The sequence below is a fragment of the Urocampus carinirostris genome, chromosome 11, assembly GCF_059441175.1.
Source record: "Urocampus carinirostris isolate Australia breed hairy pipefish chromosome 11, RoL_Ucar_1.0, whole genome shotgun sequence".
Taxonomy (NCBI): Eukaryota; Metazoa; Chordata; class Actinopteri; order Syngnathiformes; family Syngnathidae; genus Urocampus; species Urocampus carinirostris.
This window is the reverse complement of record NC_142359.1, coordinates 18307846-18324305: the sequence shown is the minus strand read 5'-3', so window position 1 is coordinate 18324305 and position 16460 is coordinate 18307846. Positions and strand designations below refer to the sequence as shown.

Sequence of the window (16460 nt, the reverse complement as noted above, 5' to 3'; positions counted from 1 at the left end):
GTGATTAAGGGCTATATAAATAAATTTGACTTGACTTGACTTGACTTCTTCATTTTCCTTATGTTGAGGTTTTTGAGTTTTTCCTTGCCCTCATGTTGGTTCCAGATCAGGGGATGATGTAATAATAGTCTGAAAAATAGTCTGTGTAATAACCTGTGCAGCCCTTTGAGACTCTTTGTGATTTAGGGCTATAAAAATAAAAATGACATGACTTGACTTGACTAAGCACAGGGTCTTCAAGATAAGAAGTGAGAAAAATAAAGTGATGGTGAGATAGAATTGAATGCCTTTTCTTATGTAATTTAGATCCATAGTGGTCTGGTGATAACATAATGAATCCAGGATTCGTATTATAGTTATTATTAATAAGGTTATTATAGGGCAGGGGTCCGAAAATATTGTCAGACATTAAACCAACAACAGTACGCAGGAAGAGTCAAAATAATGACCTGGCACCCTGTGCAGTCTCCTTTTAGGGTGTCCAATATTAAAAACGGAATACGCTGATCAATAACTGACACTGTAAACTGTCCCGTTTATTATTCATAATCGAGGCTATTGTAGAACATCCAAACAATATACGCCGCCTATTGGCAAATGGTGATATTACAACTTAAAACTTGACGAGGGCTGCGAAAAAACTTTTTGTGATCATATGAATCTGTCAAGTATTTTGTTTATCAGTTATCAAAGAGAATAAAATGTTGTAACACGTAACGTTAATTAGGACCAACATTTTAAAGCAGGGGTCTAAACTCAATTTTCTTGGGGGCCACCGGAGCTGGGGTTAGGGTAAGTGGGGCCAAATCAGATTTAAAAAAAAAAAAAAAAAACATCCCACTGTTGTCAAAGACCTTTATTACTACATAAAAGAAGAATATTAGAATTAGTTTGGCAATAAATACCTCATTGATAATTTATTACTACAACAATTCAGAAAATAAGTAAGTAATTAAGTACATTTTCTACACAAAATATGTTCCTAAAAAAGGATTACGATGAGAATAATCAATAATATGAGATGTTATATGCGATATGAGAATAATCAATCTTACTTTAAGCGGTCATATTAAGGCGGGGGCCTTAAATTATCATCCTGGGGGTTGCTAAAGTCAATTTGGCAGGCTGCTTACCTTAAATTGTGTCATGCTCATTTTCCATTTGTGTGTGCGTGGGTGTGTTTGCATGTGTGTAGAGAGCGGTGAATGTGCTTTTGGAGAAACGTCGCAAGGTTGTCCTATCTCTTTTTCTGCCTTTTTTTCAACGTAAACTTTCATGCTTTTGTTGCGGTTGGTTCTTCCTTGTGTATCAAACACACACCTGGGGCTTTCTACCGAAATACAGACGCTGCCCGACTTACAAACGATCCGGACGATCGTTCGTAAGTGGAATTTGTTTGGGAGTTGCTTCAGTGGTATATTTTGAATGTTTAAGGTGTCAGAACCAGAACAGATACAGGACCCAATCGCGTGACGTTCTCACACAAGCCCTTTATTTTATGGGAAATGGGGAGTCATGCACGTTAGGAAGCCGGTCTGGAGTGGAAGGACAGGACGCCAGAGACCGACGAGATCGATAACGAATCAGAGTAACGAAAATAAACAGGAGAAACTAGACGGGAACTAAAACTGGAGAAACGAACCAACAGGACAAGAATGGACGGAAAACAAAACTGGAACACGAAATCAAACAGTACAAAAATAAACGGGAACAATACCAGACTGCAGATATCACAGGAAAACAGGACAGAACCCACGTCGTGTGGTGCACAAGTTCGTTGACGGGCTGACACTGAAGCAAGAGAGCGCTGAGCTTTATATACACAGAAAGTCAATCTTTAAACGAGCCGCAGCTGGCACAGCACGAGCGGGGCCAATTGGGCACCACGGCAACCGTGACACACACGGGCGTGGCCAAGTGGGCGCTATGGCAACCATGACGCACACGGACGCGGCCAAGTGGGTGCCATGGCAACCGTGACATAAGGTTTATATAAGTATGTTTAAGGCTTGTATAAGTAACCTGTATGTTTTTTTACAAAAAAAAAACATTTCATAAAGTAATATGCTCTATAAAAATAAACAAAGTTAAGTTTAACTTACTTTTGGAAGATGAGCTTCAACAGTTAGGCGACTTCCTCCTCCGTGGTAAAAAGTGGCAGAAAAAAGCGATCCAGCCATTTACTCAACCGCATCAGGCTTTCTTATTCCACTTTTGTCTCTAAAGAAACGGCTCGCCACTTCTTTACACTTTACACCAACCATAATGAATGGATGCGCGAGATATTTAACAACAAAAGTGTCAAAGTTCTTAGCGCGCTGGAGATAGCTTAGACATAGACAGTATGGAACGTTTACACAAGAACTCGGAGGAGGAAACAGATTTATTTTACTTCCGGGTGGATGCTGGGTGACCTCTTACAGCACCACCACACGCCGGTAGCGGCGGAAAGAAGCACTAGAGCAGGGGTGGCAAACACGCTGCTCTAGAGCCGCATGCGGCTCTTGGCCAATAAGAATGTGGCTCTTTGCCTCATCATATTTTCTATATACTGTGGCTCTTTGCCTCGTTTCATGTTTAATTTTTTCCCCCCTCTTAAAACACACTTGAATCCATCAGAGTTAATGACAAATAATAAATAATATATTGAAATTAATTTGGCAGATTTGTTGTTTTTATGCTGCTCCGGACACATAACTGACTCCCAATCATCTGCGTAGGTTACGTCTAATGCCGGTCAGTGCGTGGTGTTGCTCTTTGACTCTCACGGTTAAAAATTTCAGCTCTTTGTGTTAAACTTGTTCACCACCCCTGCACTAGAGTAATGTCCTGTACTCGGAAAAAGCACACAATCCAAAATCCAACTTACAGCAATGTCTGGATAGTTTTTGACATCCCGAAAAAAATGTTCGTATCTACCGTTTATCGTAAGTCGAATGGTCGTAAGTCGGGGAGCGTCTGTACTGTATTAGACGACTCTTTGGAAGGCTTGAAATCAGCACTTTCCCTCCGTCTGGGAGTGATTTAACAACCGGAAATTTATCTCCCTTTGCTCTTTTCCGCTGCGCTTGCTTGTGCTCGTCTCCATGTCTTGTATGTGTGTGTGCGGGCGTGTGTGTCTGTAGAATACAGTAGACAAGCTGATCAAGAAGACAAATCTGGCTTTGGTGGTCGGGAGCAGCAGCTGGAGGGAGCAGTTTGTCAGTGCGGTGACTGTCAGTGCAGGTACACGCACACACCGTATCACATGCATCCGCGCTTCTCTTAATAGCAGGGAAAATCTGTAAATAATTAACAGACACTCCAGAGGAGATTTGTAACGCTGTAATATAAAAAAGCAAGGCACTCCCAACAGAAAGGATAGCATCAACACAGTGGATTTAATGTTACACAACCATGTTCCATGACTCGTTTGGCTCGGTCAAGGAAACCTCCGTGGTGCAGATGATTTCACAGAGGAAGGAATCCAACAGGAGATGACCTCACACACTGTCTTGTTTCAGTACAGTCCTGCCAGTGCGACAAAAGTTACAGCAGACGTGTCCTCATTTGTACTGTCTCAGAAGCAATAGTCAGGTGAATGGCACCTAGTTGCCATCATATGCCGCAGCATTACATTACATTCGTCTTAATAAACTGGTGAGGAAAGCGGGTTCTATTGTGGGCACAGAGCTGGACAGCCTGGCAACTGTACCTGAGAGACTGGCACTGAAAAAGCTGCGGTCAATCATGGACAATTCATCACATCCACTACACAGCATCATCTCCAAGCGGAAGAGAAGCTTCAGCGACAGACTGCTGTCACAGTCTTGTTCCACGGACAGACTAAGGAGATAATTTCTTCCTCATGCCATGAGGCTCTATAATTCCACCCGGGGGAGTAAAAGCCCACATTAAACCACACCCCCACAATTGCATATTACCCTATTTTTATCACAGTGTGTATTTTATGTAGCACTATTTAAATACTCTATATCAACATGTTACATTGGGTGTTATGTATTATATTCCTTTTACTTTATTATTGTTTTATTTTCAACACAAGGATACTGCTGGAAGTGTGAATTTCCCTACGGGAGGAATAAAGTATCTATCTATCTATCTATCTATCTACAGAAGTGGAGTGCGGATATGCACAAATAGAGAATGAAGCGCTGGGACTAACTTAGGCATTCAAGTGTTTCTAATCTTGATAAAGATGGATTTTCTCATACAGAAGGAACACAAGCCCCTCATTTCCCTGCTGGGCAGCAAGGCCCTAGACGGTTTGGCCCCTAGAACTTTGAGGCTTGAGCTGAGATTGCTTCATTTCACTTACAACAGCATGTTCCAGGGAAGAACCTGATCATAGCATTATCCAGGGCTCCTATCTGAGAGTCACCAACGCCAGAAGAAAGACAACTAAAGAAGGATGTCAGTGCCTGAAACTGTCACCAAATTTAAAAATCCTGGAGCTGTCATATCAGAAGAGGGGTTAGAACCAGAAACCATGGCCAGGATTGCTCAAACCACTTGCTGAACTTAAAGAACATTGCAGTGAAATAGAACTATCGAACCTGCGGAAGTGCTGGTTATTTGCATCTTCCTCTACGCTTGCAAGACATGGACTCTCACCAAAAAGATGGGAAGGAAAATCCAAGTCAGAGATGTAATGATGAAGGAAACTTCTAGGCATCAGGAACAAAATGAAACAGTGTGCTGAATAATAAAGCTTAGATATTTTAGGATGATGAAGCTAGATATTTGGCGTTTACATTGTTTCGGCCCACCAGGGAACAGAATGTCAGAATTTGATTCCTGAATTGAACTGAGTTTTGACGAGGACTCAATATTGTTGATAGAAAGAAAAAAGTCAAATAAATCAGTGACTGATTTTTCCGTCAAATTGTTTAACCCTATACAGCCCGCGACTCAACATTTCTCCCCATCCCTGGTCTAAAGTGCAAAATAGAGAATATGTACGCACGTCATGAAAAGCCCCCCCCTCATTTTTAGACGTCAATTTTCAGTGGCAAAAAAATAGGCGCGTGCGTCCCTTATCTCTGAGTTCTGGGATTCTGTTTTCTTTTGAGCAGGAGACGACGACGACGACGAGAGCGGCGAGGAGCGCCTTCCGTCGTGCTTCGACTACATCATGCACTTCCTCACCGTCTTCTGGAAGGTCCTGTTTGCCTTCGTGCCGCCCACCGAGTACTGGAACGGCTGGGCCTGCTTCATCGTGTCCATCTCGCTGATCGGCGTACTGACGGCCGTCACGGGTGACCTGGCGTCGCACTTCGGCTGCACGGTGGGCCTCAAAGACTCGGTGACGGCTGTTGTCTTCGTGGCGCTGGGAACGTCGGTTCCAGGTGAGGAAAAGCGACTCAAAGTCTTTCATACTCATTCTTAGCCAGTGTGCCGTAGGATATATTATACAGTAATCCCTCAGGGACCAGAACCGCGCCCCCGCAAAAAGTAAAGAAATCCAAAGTCCTTCCATCCATCCATCGATTATCTGGACCGCTCATCCTCAGTAGGGTCGCGGGGGTGCTGGATCCCATCCCAGCTATCATCGGGCAGTGGTCAGAAGACACCCTGAACTGGTTGCTAGCCAGTCGCAGGGCGCACAGGGACAGACAACTCACTTGCTCATTAACACCTTGGTCAATTAGCCTAACATGCATGTTTTTGGAATGTGGAAGGAAACCGGAATACCCGGAGGAAACCCACACAAGCAAGGGGGGAACATGCAAACTCCACACAGGAGGTTCGATCTCATGACGTCAGAACTGTGCCGCACACGCACTAACCACTGCGTCACTGTGCTGCCCGAAATCCGAAGTCGCACCTTCATAAAGGGTTAAAACCTCGAGTTGACGTCCTTACTGACTGAGAGTACACGACTGAAACAAAATAACAAATATTGATCTACAAACAAAAACAGAACACTGATTTGCAGTTGAACGAATGGCCTCTATTTACTTTGTCCAAATGGACAACCAAATTGGCAGGTAGCTAGCTGCACGCTAGCATCAGGTAACCTCGTGTTGAGCCTGGTCTTCGCCCTGATTCCCACAAGTTGTAGCTCCAAGTCATCCATTTAATAACTAATGGATCTGGGGTTGGCATACCTGTCAACCTCCACGGCTCCATGCCCTTATAAAATGTTGTATTTTCCCTTACAAAATACGAAATAATCTTAATAATCACCATATTTTTTTTCAAACGTGTTAATTTATGTAGTTTAACATGTTATATCGTACATGTGTTTCGTTTTATCATATATTTTGTTAATTAACATTTTGTTGTGAGATACTGATTTGCTCGACATGAATAAGCTTTATTATAAAAAAAAGTTCAAAAATGAAGTTGCTGGACATTCACTGTAAGAGGAAAAAATACATGCAAATACAATCAAGTAGAATAATACATTTTCTTATTGAAATTATGAATTCCTTTTCTGCATTCAATTATTATTGGTAATATACTGAATAAAGGGATAACCACAAACCTGTCTTTTTTCATTTTCACCTTTTATACTACTTTTTTCTTAACTTCTTTATGCAACATAATAATTCGTAATATAATGCATCAAAGCAAGTAAGCCGTTTGAGAGCCGGCTGTCTTTAATGAGTTGAGCCGAAAAAGCCGGTTCTCTAAAAGAGATGGACTTCCTTTCACTATACAACTAACACAGAATGATGCATGATGGGAAATCCCCAGGCGGCAGACGCATGCGCACATTAGCATCATACCGCTCGCTTCGTTTGCTACGGAAAAAAAAACGATACCGAGATAGAGGCTACCGCGGCGAACTCGTTTGACTTGATTGATTGCCGTTTCGTGATAGTCGATGTATACCGGATGGTAACCATCATTGACAAATTTCCATTTTACCGTACAGCTTTTCTTGTACGTCGTACACGTTTTAAAATGCATAATGAACGTACTTTGTACGGCAAAAACGTACAGGTTGACAGGTATGGGCTGGTGAGATACAGACTAAGGCAGGGGTCGGGAACCTTTTTGACTCAAAGAGCCATAAAAGCAAAAAATATTAATTTTATTTTGGGAAAGAGCCACACCATATATTATGAGACAAATTTACTAAATTGCTAAACCCGCTCCCCAGACAAAAGCTTAGTCTTCAGCACATTTATTTTTGATGATTTGATAAAAATTATGAAAAGAGAATAATGCCAGAGCCCCTGTCCCAAATTCAACAAACAGACCACTTTAAACTTGTCTCTTTCTTGCAATTACTCAAGATCGGTTAAACTCCTTTTGACTCTTTTTTTCATACATATTGGTTTCAAAACCAGATGCAAGCATTTATTTTGTAAAAACGTCACAACATTCTGAGAATAGGGAGCCTTATGTGCTTACCTTTGGCGAGAGATGGGAGGGAATGCTTGTACTTTTTGCATAGCTCCACCCATCCCTCCCACTCACCCAATCAAATGACTAAGTTCTCTTCCGGTGTTTTGGCGTATTTACAGTTCTGTGGATTCATCATAAAGTATCTGAACACTGAACACAGATTATATAGTGAACTTTTAAATAAAGGATTCTTTAGCGTTGTACAGCCAAAACGAGTTTTTTTTCCCCCCTTTTTTTGTGTGACACCTTGACTGTAAATTGTAGTGAAAAACGTGCCCTATATATACTGCGAAGTGTTTCCTTCGCATTTAGCTTTGGTCTGGCTGTACGTGTACCTGAATAGCATAGACAATCCCGGTTTTGAACAAAATGGAGAAATTTTGCATGCAATCAAATTGGTCTCTGAGCCATAGGTACTCATAGAAAGAGCCATATATGGCTCGCGAGCCATAGGTTCCCGACCCCTGGACTAAGGGGTAGCTTGTGAGAGTTGTTATCTAGGTATTTTGTTTCAGACTGATGGTGATGTTTCAGTGATGAGTATATTATGGAATCATGTCTTGAATCCCAAGAGTTTAAGCTTTTCCAAAGTTACCATAACTGGTGGTGACACGTATTTGTTTAGCAAAATGTTAAAGAGTTAAAATAATCAGGTTGAGAAATTTGTATATATTTTATATTGGAATCGTCGCCATGTTTGTCCGGCCACTTGCTGCTACGCTGTGCTCTGTGGCACTGGGTTTCCTCTGCTTTAGCGATCAAATATTACACACCGGGGCCTTTAAGATCTGAAGGATTTTATACATTTGATTATAAGGGATTTTGTTCGATAAAATACAAATGACATTTAATGCAAAATATATTCACTGGCTGGGCTATGGGGCAGGTCATTGCAACCTAAACAAGGATAGAATAGAATAGAATATACCTTTGTTGTCATTGCTACAAAATGGGTTAACATAAATTGGGCATGACACTCCAGTTTCACACATTCACAGTGAGGTAAAAAACCCAAGGAGATAAAGGAACAGAGGAGATAAGGTTATAAAACAAGGAGGATAAAGTTATAGTTTTAATTTACACAAAATTTACCCAAGAAATGTCGGCATATTGGATGTTACATACAGTTTGGTATTGTAGGGTTTGTGCAATATGCATTTGGTGCAAAAATAGACATTATAGTGCAAAAAAATGGTCAACATATGCATTTGGTGCAAAATGATGACGATCCTTTGGCCCTACGGTTGTACAGCTTGGCATGGCGAGTCTGTTCTCTTAGAGTATTCCTCCGTACAATCTGAGAAGCTTCATGTAGAGGATGATGTTTTCAGAAAACAGCAGGAACTGGGACAAGGGCTGATATGATAATCAGCGCTTCCCGATGCAAGAGGAGCCTCTATGACGCAGGAACGATCGGGGTCCGGACATCGAGGGAGAACGAGAGAAAAGGCTCGACGAAGACTCGAGTGACACTAATTCGGCTAATTCGATGGAGTTTGCTTAGTTGATTTGTTTAAGAAAGAAATTCTGCCCCCGTGTGGAAATGCCGGTCTCCATATTTTCTCAAAAAGAAACGAGCACGCATTGTTAGGTGAATGAAGGTTATGTTTGGTTAATGGAGTCAGATAACTAATTCGAACAATTTGGTAAACGGTACAGTGTAATATTTATTTCCTAGAAGATCTTAAATCTGGTTCCCTGTTGTGCCCCCCCCTCTCTCCCCCCAGACACGTTCGCCAGCAAGGTGGCGGCCATCCAGGATCAGTACGCCGACGCGTCCATCGGCAACGTGACGGGTTCCAACGCAGTCAACGTTTTCTTGGGCATCGGCGTTGCCTGGACCATTGCCGCCGTTGCCTGGCGAGCCCGCGGAATGACCTTCCGGGTGGACCCGGGCAACCTGGCCTTCTCCGTCACCCTTTTCACCATCCTGGCGTCGGTTTGCGTCCTCACGCTTCTCTACCGGCGGCGCTCCGGAGCGGCCGGTGGCGAACTGGGCGGCCCGAGGACTTGCAAGTTGCTCACCTCGATTTTCTTCGTGTCGCTTTGGCTCGTCTACATCCTGCTGGCTTCCTTGGAGGCCTACTGCCACCTTCCCTTCTTCTAGGCCGGGGGTGTCAAACGTGCGGCCCGCGGAGCCGGATCGGGCCCGCCGAGGGGATTGATCCGAGCCCGCGAGACAACGCTGAGAGAAGCGCGAGAGAAAGACCAGCTGCAGGTTGAAATATGTCCACTTGATGTCGCCGAAGCCGGGCGTCTTTCACAAATATGTTGTAGTTGTATTGCTTTCTCTTTTTCTCCTTCTCTCTATTTTAATCACTCTTTCTCTCTACTCTCTCCCTCTCTTTCTATCTCTCTCTCTCTTTTTTCTTCTTCCTTTTTCTTCTTCTTTCAATCTCTCTGACACTCTTTTATCACTTTCTCTCTTTTTTCTTCTTCTTTCAATCTCTCTTTCTCGTTATAACTTTCTCTCTCTTTCTCTTTCTCCATCTCATTCATATCTCTCTCTCTTTCTTATATCTATTTCTCACCCACTCCCCTTTTCTTTGTCTGTTTCCCTCACTTATTCCCTCTCTCTTTCTTTCCCTCTCTCAGACTTTCCTTCTCTCTATTTAATCCAGTAGTCCGGCCCCTGTGAGAAAGGTTTTTCTACAATGTGGCCCCTGAGCTCAAATGAGTTTGACACCCCTGTTCTAGACGCACAAGCGAGGGTTCCGGAATAATCATGCCATAATATTTTGCTGTGGCACAGTGCCAAAACGAAAAAGAGCTTGTTCATGCAAAACAAAAAAAAAAAAAAAAAAAAAAAAAAGAAAGAGGTAAAATGAAAATTTTAAGGGGTTGTATAGCAAAAGTTGTGATGAGAATGAAGGACTTAATACTATTTAAAGGAACAGTGTGTATTGACTCGTTTGTTGGCTATCTTGCTGCAACGGGTACCCCAAAAAGTGATTTAACCCCCCCTTTCTTTTCTTCTTTTTGCTCACTTTTTTCTTATTTCTTTTTTACCCTTTTTTCTTTTCCTTGTCTCCAATAGTTTTATTCTTTTTCTTACTTTTTTTAACCTTTTTTCCCTACTTTTTTTTCATTTTACTTGTTCTCTCTTTCTTCCATCATGTCATATTTTTTCTTTTTCTCCTTTCTATTTTCTTTTGTTCCCTTCTTTTTTGTTTCTTTCTATTTTTCGAGAGCCCTGCTCTAAACAATACCGTGACATCTAAGGGACAAATATCAAACACTGTCCCTTTAATCACTGAGTAGGGATTTAAAAATATTACAGTATGTCCACATAAAATCTCTTTGATGATTATGAAGCAGATGGACGAGAAACAACGTTAAAAAATGTCATCACATAACACGAGCTAAAAATTGTTATGTAGAAAGAACAAATTTACCTATTTTTTCACAAACCATCCTCTTGTGCCAGTGCAATTGTAACGGAACCAAAAAATAAGGACAGAGATCAAAACATAGAAACGGGTAACGGAAATGACGATGGCTGTGGAAAGTTGCGTTGGCATTTTGAAAATCAGCTAGAAGACTGGTCCCCAAACCAGGTACCAGTTTTAAAGCCTGACCGGCCCAGTAACTATACTAGTAATAATAATAAGAATACGCCTAAATCTACTAAACCACTAGGGATGTAGATGGCAATGGAAAAGGCATTCGATTTTATCTCATCATTAGACTATTTACAGTACCAGAGGCAAACGTTAGAGTTGTCCTGAAAGATATAAATAAATGCTAAAAAAGCACAGCTAGGGATAAAAACTCTTTAGTGTACCTGAGGATGAATCTAACTTTGAAGGACATTTTAATAAATACATTGTCAATTTGGTTCTGGTGTTAATTTTAATCGTTGTCCCGCATGTTCAACAAGGTGGTACCATGAGTAAAAATAGTGCAATGATTAGATGTAATCAATTGCCTTTTCCTATGTGAGCTACATCTGGCGGTATAGGCGGTAAGGATTAGGCAGCTCCTGCTGCTGCAATCCAGGTTTGAATTCAGTTGTTTGGACTTCTCAAACACCCAAACTTTGAGTTCGATTATGGATTAAAAAAAAAAAAAGCTCGGAATATAAAGTATTAGAAAAAACTAAAGCGACTTTTATTTATTTCTTTGTGGCTCTGTGTTTGCCGACCACCGAGCTATGACATTCCAGCAGAACTGTTTTAGTTTACGGGCTTTTCATACGACAGGCGCTCTTCTTCTCCCGGTGGTCACGCCGATTAGGATCTTCTTCAAGAAGAACATAAAGAGACTAATGTTCTTCTTTGTTTACACTTGGATTCGGGATGAGGATAAGCCAAGTTGAGCCAGGTTTGCTATTTGTTGTTTTTTTTCCAGGAAGCCAATACAGGCTTTTATTTGTTCTCCGCAACTGAAAAATCCCACACGGGTTTGTCACTTGAACTAGATGGAAACATAGTTGACACTCTTATTATGTCACTTTACCTAACCGTAATCTACACTACCGTTCAAAAGTTTGAGGTGACCCAGACGATTTTATGTTACAATTCTATTTAATGTCTGTTCTTCTGCCCATATTAATCTTTTCTTCATGTTATCCAGTCCCTGATGTGGGTTTTTTCTTTGCCACTCCATCTGTGTGTGCTCTTCACTGAAGGGAGTAGTACACGCTGTTGTAGGAGATCTTCAATTTCTTAGAACAGGAATAGACTGTAGAGCAGGGATCACCACGCGACGGAACGCGGGTTATATTAGGTCCACCAATGGATTTAATCAGACGAGACGATGCTGAGAGAAGCATAAGAAAAAAAAAAAAACGAAAAAAAAGCCGCTTGTAGTCAAACGATGACCTGCACTTTTTAATATTTACACTTGACACCAAAGCCACGCACCACTCCATCCGTTGTACCATCTAACATTTGCGCAAACGCCCATTTATATTCCATTTGACTTAAAATAGAAGTATTTGTGTAGGCAATACGATTGCACTTACCTGGATTTCTTAGCCTGTATCCCTGTACCCCCATAAAAACTATATTTTTCATTGCGCTCATGGCCATTATTAGAGCATTTTTATGAACTTGTGTTTTTTTTTAATCAATTTTAAAATCATCAACATATTAAATTTCATGCAATAAAACACTTCCAAAGTACCCTGAAAGGTTTTTCTTTGCAAATGATCAAATTTAGTGTTTAATTACCATGAATTCCAGTTTTTGTTTGTAAATAAATATATATAAAACTTATTGGATGAAGTAGTCCATCTATATATAAATACACAATAAAACACAGTTTGTACAGATAATAAATTGCCTTATGTTTTATCTCTCCGTACAAAAATCAAATACATCAATCAGCTTTTTTTCTCCGGCCTGGCCCCTGCGCATATTTTTTTTTCAAACCAGCCTGCGACTCAAAAAGTTTGGATATCCCAGCGGTTAAGTTTTACACAAAAGTTCTCGTTCTCTGGCCATTCTAAAAGTGTAATCACACCCACTGTGATGCTCCAGGTACTGGACGAGCTCAAAGGAAGGTCAGTTTTACTGCTACTCTAACCAACTGTGCTAACATAATTGGGGAAGAGTTTTCCCATCATTCGTTAGCCTTCTAACACAATTAGCAAACACAATGTACTATCACAGGGGTGTCAAACTCAATTGCACGGAGGGCCAAAACTCACAACAACACACCTTTGGTCATGGGCCGAACATGATGAATATTTATTAAATACACTAAAACCTTTTTTTTAAATGTATATTTTATAAACATAAATATGAATTTAAAACAGACAAGAATGTTATTCCAGAATAAACAAACCTAAACTCTGATATAGTGTCTTGTGGTGCAGTTTTACATCAAATTATTTAATCTCGACCATAGTAGCTGCACAAAGAAGACACATTGGTTTACTGGAAACCTCAGTAAACAAATATTACGCCTCTTCTCGGTTTTAAAAGGCTCTGTTTCCCGAATCAACTCTTTGCTCTGCAATTTTGAGGGTTTACCATCCCTGAATCCAGAGCAACAGAAACGTCACCCTGCTTTTCTCCCTTTTAGCCTTCCGTTACATCATGATAGATAGAAGTTCATCCCTAAGCGTTACGTCCCCGCTTCCTGACTCTAAAAACTGACCATCAATGCAAATGTGGTTTTGTTTTTCAACCGGCCGACATGTTGTTTGTCAGTAGATCGTTTTAAAAGTGGCTGCGTTCATCAGGTTGCAGCTAACTCGATTGATGCGGGAGTCTTGTGGCGGAAACAGAAGCGCTGCATTGTGGGATCTGTAGTTTGAGAGTTATCAGCGTTTCATAGAGCCGGGCCATAATAGTAGATGTATATAAAAGGATTTCACGAGCCGGATGTGACCTATGTATTAAAACACTGTGCTGGTTGCTGGAAATGGGCGTTTATACACTAATGTAGATATTGTATTGAAAAGCAGAGACTTGCAGCTAAACTAGTGATATACCACCTTTTCAATGTATTGGGTATATTCCTGATTTAAAAACGTGCTTTTCCCTCAAAAAATAAGCCACCTCAACCTTCTGAACGGTAGTGTCCATGTCTTAATTTCTTCAATAACTGACGGGTTTTGCGTTCACATAGTGAGAAGTCTGGAAGTTTAAGCCCTTTCCACTGGTATGAGCGTGTGTCGCCACCTGCTGGCATGAAATGCACATCAACTTTGAAAATCATCTTTTTGTGCACACGTATCGATCGACGCATCCTTAACCATTCGTCTTTTCCAGTTATATTCACAAAGTGCTTCTGTTCCATACATACCCCCTATTTAACTCGAATCATATTTGTATTTATTGTTAATCTCTTGTCGGTGAAACCCCGCCAAAATAAAAGTGTGCGTGGATGCGTGTGTGCGCGCACCTATCTGTCAGGCATGGATTTAAACACGAAATAGACTGTTGTTGTTTCCAAAGTAGTAAAATAGTATTTTTTAAGCTCTCCAAACAAATCCTGTGATAAATGTTTACATTGACCTACTTTTCTCCCCCACCCCCTGTTTTTATAGGGTAGGATGCGGGTAGGGTTTCAAAATAAAAGACGTGGTAAATCGTTGCAAAAGTGTGCGTCAAGTGTCAACACTAACAAGACGTTTTTGTGTGCCGTGAAGGGAAATTATATGATATGTCAAAGATAGAGGGAAGATATCTTTACATGAATATGTATGTATATAATTTGTGTGTGTATTGGTCTCGAATGATGCCTCATTTTTTCCAAATTAAAGCTGTCCCTGGTGTCTCAAATGTATGTGGAATGTTTTTTTATTATGGCTTAAAATTGAGATACACAAAAATGTATGAAAACGGAAATCAAGAAAAACACGTGCAAAATCGATCTTAATGAGTTTTAACCTATGGTTCAGGGTTAGTGGCGTCACCAAAAATCAGTCGCATAGGGGGCTAGATAGATAGATAGATAGATAGATAGATACTTTATTCATCACCACAGGGAAATTCACACTTCCAGCAGCATCCCTGCGCTGGAGAACAAAACAATAATAAAGCAAAAAGAATACAATACATAAATACCCAATGTGACGTGTTAATACCCAATGTAGCGTATCTAGATAGTGCTACACAGAATACACACTGCAATAAAAATTCTGTAATATGCAATGTGGGGGTGTGGTTTGATGAGGGATTTTACTCCGCTGGGTGGAGTTAAAGAGCCTCATGGCATGAGGAAGAAAAGGCTATATAAAATGCATGGGGTGCACAACTATTATTACCCCCTTTTCTTCTACTTAGCACGTTAATTGAACCAACAGCACATCAGGTTATATTATTTAGAACAATAGACAGGAAAGGATTTCAGAACAGGAGAAATACGCGCACATCTGCTGGTATTGGTCCTGCAAAAGTTGAGAGTGACAGACAGACGACTGCGAGATGCCAATATAAAGTGCATTGCAATAATCTAACCGTTAGCCAGAGGTGGAAAGAGTAGCCAAAAAATGTACTCAAGTATAAGTACTGTTACTTCAGAATGAAATTACTCAAGTAAAAGTAGTCACCCAAATACTTACTTGAGTAGAAGTTAAAAAGTACTTAGTGAAAAAATTACTTAAGTACTAAGTAACTGTCGCAAGGTTGTATTTATTGATTTTTTAAAAACAATTATTTAGATCATCAAATGATCAAAGTCCATCCAATCAACAAAATAATACATTTAATTTAAAAGTAGTTTACAAATAATCAACGTAAATTCAAGTTATTGGAACCAGAACAGATGGTAGACCCAAACGCGTAATGTTCCACAACAAACTTTATCGCGGAAGCTGAGAAGTCAGGCACGGGAAAGCAAGCGGCAGCAATCCGGCGATCGCTGGGCAGGAGGAGCAGGGAGCTCACGGGATCAGAGCGTGGTCGGAAGGCGGAAACGAGTTGAGTAGCTGGGACGGGTGATCGGACCGTGGTCGATGGGCATAAACGAGTCGAGTAGCCGGGGCGGGAGATCGGAGCGTGGTCGAAGGAAGGAAAAAGTCAGGGAGCCGGAGACGATCGGGAAGCCAGGGGCGGACGAGCAGGATACAGGTAAGGATGGAACAGACGGGAGGCAGAGTCAGATAGTGCTTGTCTTGCATGTGCGGAGGTTCGCTGATGGACTCACAAGGTGAATGGAAGCGTTGAGTTTTAATAGGAGGGGAACCAATCAGACAACGAGCAGCAGCTGGCGCCACTTCCGCATTCCGAGCGATCTGCTCCCCGCAGTCAACGATCACTGGATTGTGGGTGCTAGCCTTCGCCTTCTTCTCAATAAAACTAAGAAATGAAAGCAATTGGATTCTGTCTCTGTTTCTGGTGCCTGACAATAATTTAACAAAGCATGAATTTTTCAAGCGAAAGGACAAAAAAAAGGAAGTCACATCTTCACAAAAGAGGTTTTTTTTTGTTGACACTCGACCAAATTGGATTTCAAAGGTTATATCATAAAATAAGGGACAGAAGACTACTTGGAAACATTCCTGGGAAAGTACTGAAGGAATGATACATTAAAACATAAGGTGAACAAAAGAAATGAAGACTTCATTCAATTATGTGTGTCAGGACCAGAACAGAGCAGGAGACCCCAGAGCGTGAGTTACAAGTTTTTTATTTGGGGAAGCGTAA

The 16460-nt window shown here is 41.1% G+C and overlaps 1 protein-coding gene across 2 annotated transcripts in view; it reads left to right on the top strand.

The window, feature by feature from the left end:
- Positions 1 to 14598, top strand: part of LOC148356619 (sodium/calcium exchanger 1-like) — a 124500-nt gene extending 109902 nt beyond the window's left edge. The window contains exons 14-17 of one of the 2 annotated variants that reach the window (XM_088348662.1): positions 1196 to 1231; positions 3126 to 3225; positions 5076 to 5348; positions 9087 to 14598. In XM_088348662.1, coding sequence (XP_088204788.1) covers positions 1196 to 1231; positions 3126 to 3225; positions 5076 to 5348; positions 9087 to 9466 — 789 coding nt within the window. In that variant the 3' untranslated portion in view covers positions 9467 to 14598. The remainder of the gene's footprint in view (positions 1 to 1195; positions 1232 to 3125; positions 3226 to 5075; positions 5349 to 9086) is intronic. The other variant, XM_088348661.1, reaches the window with a different exon arrangement.
- Positions 14599 to 16460: the final 1862 nt, after the last annotated feature.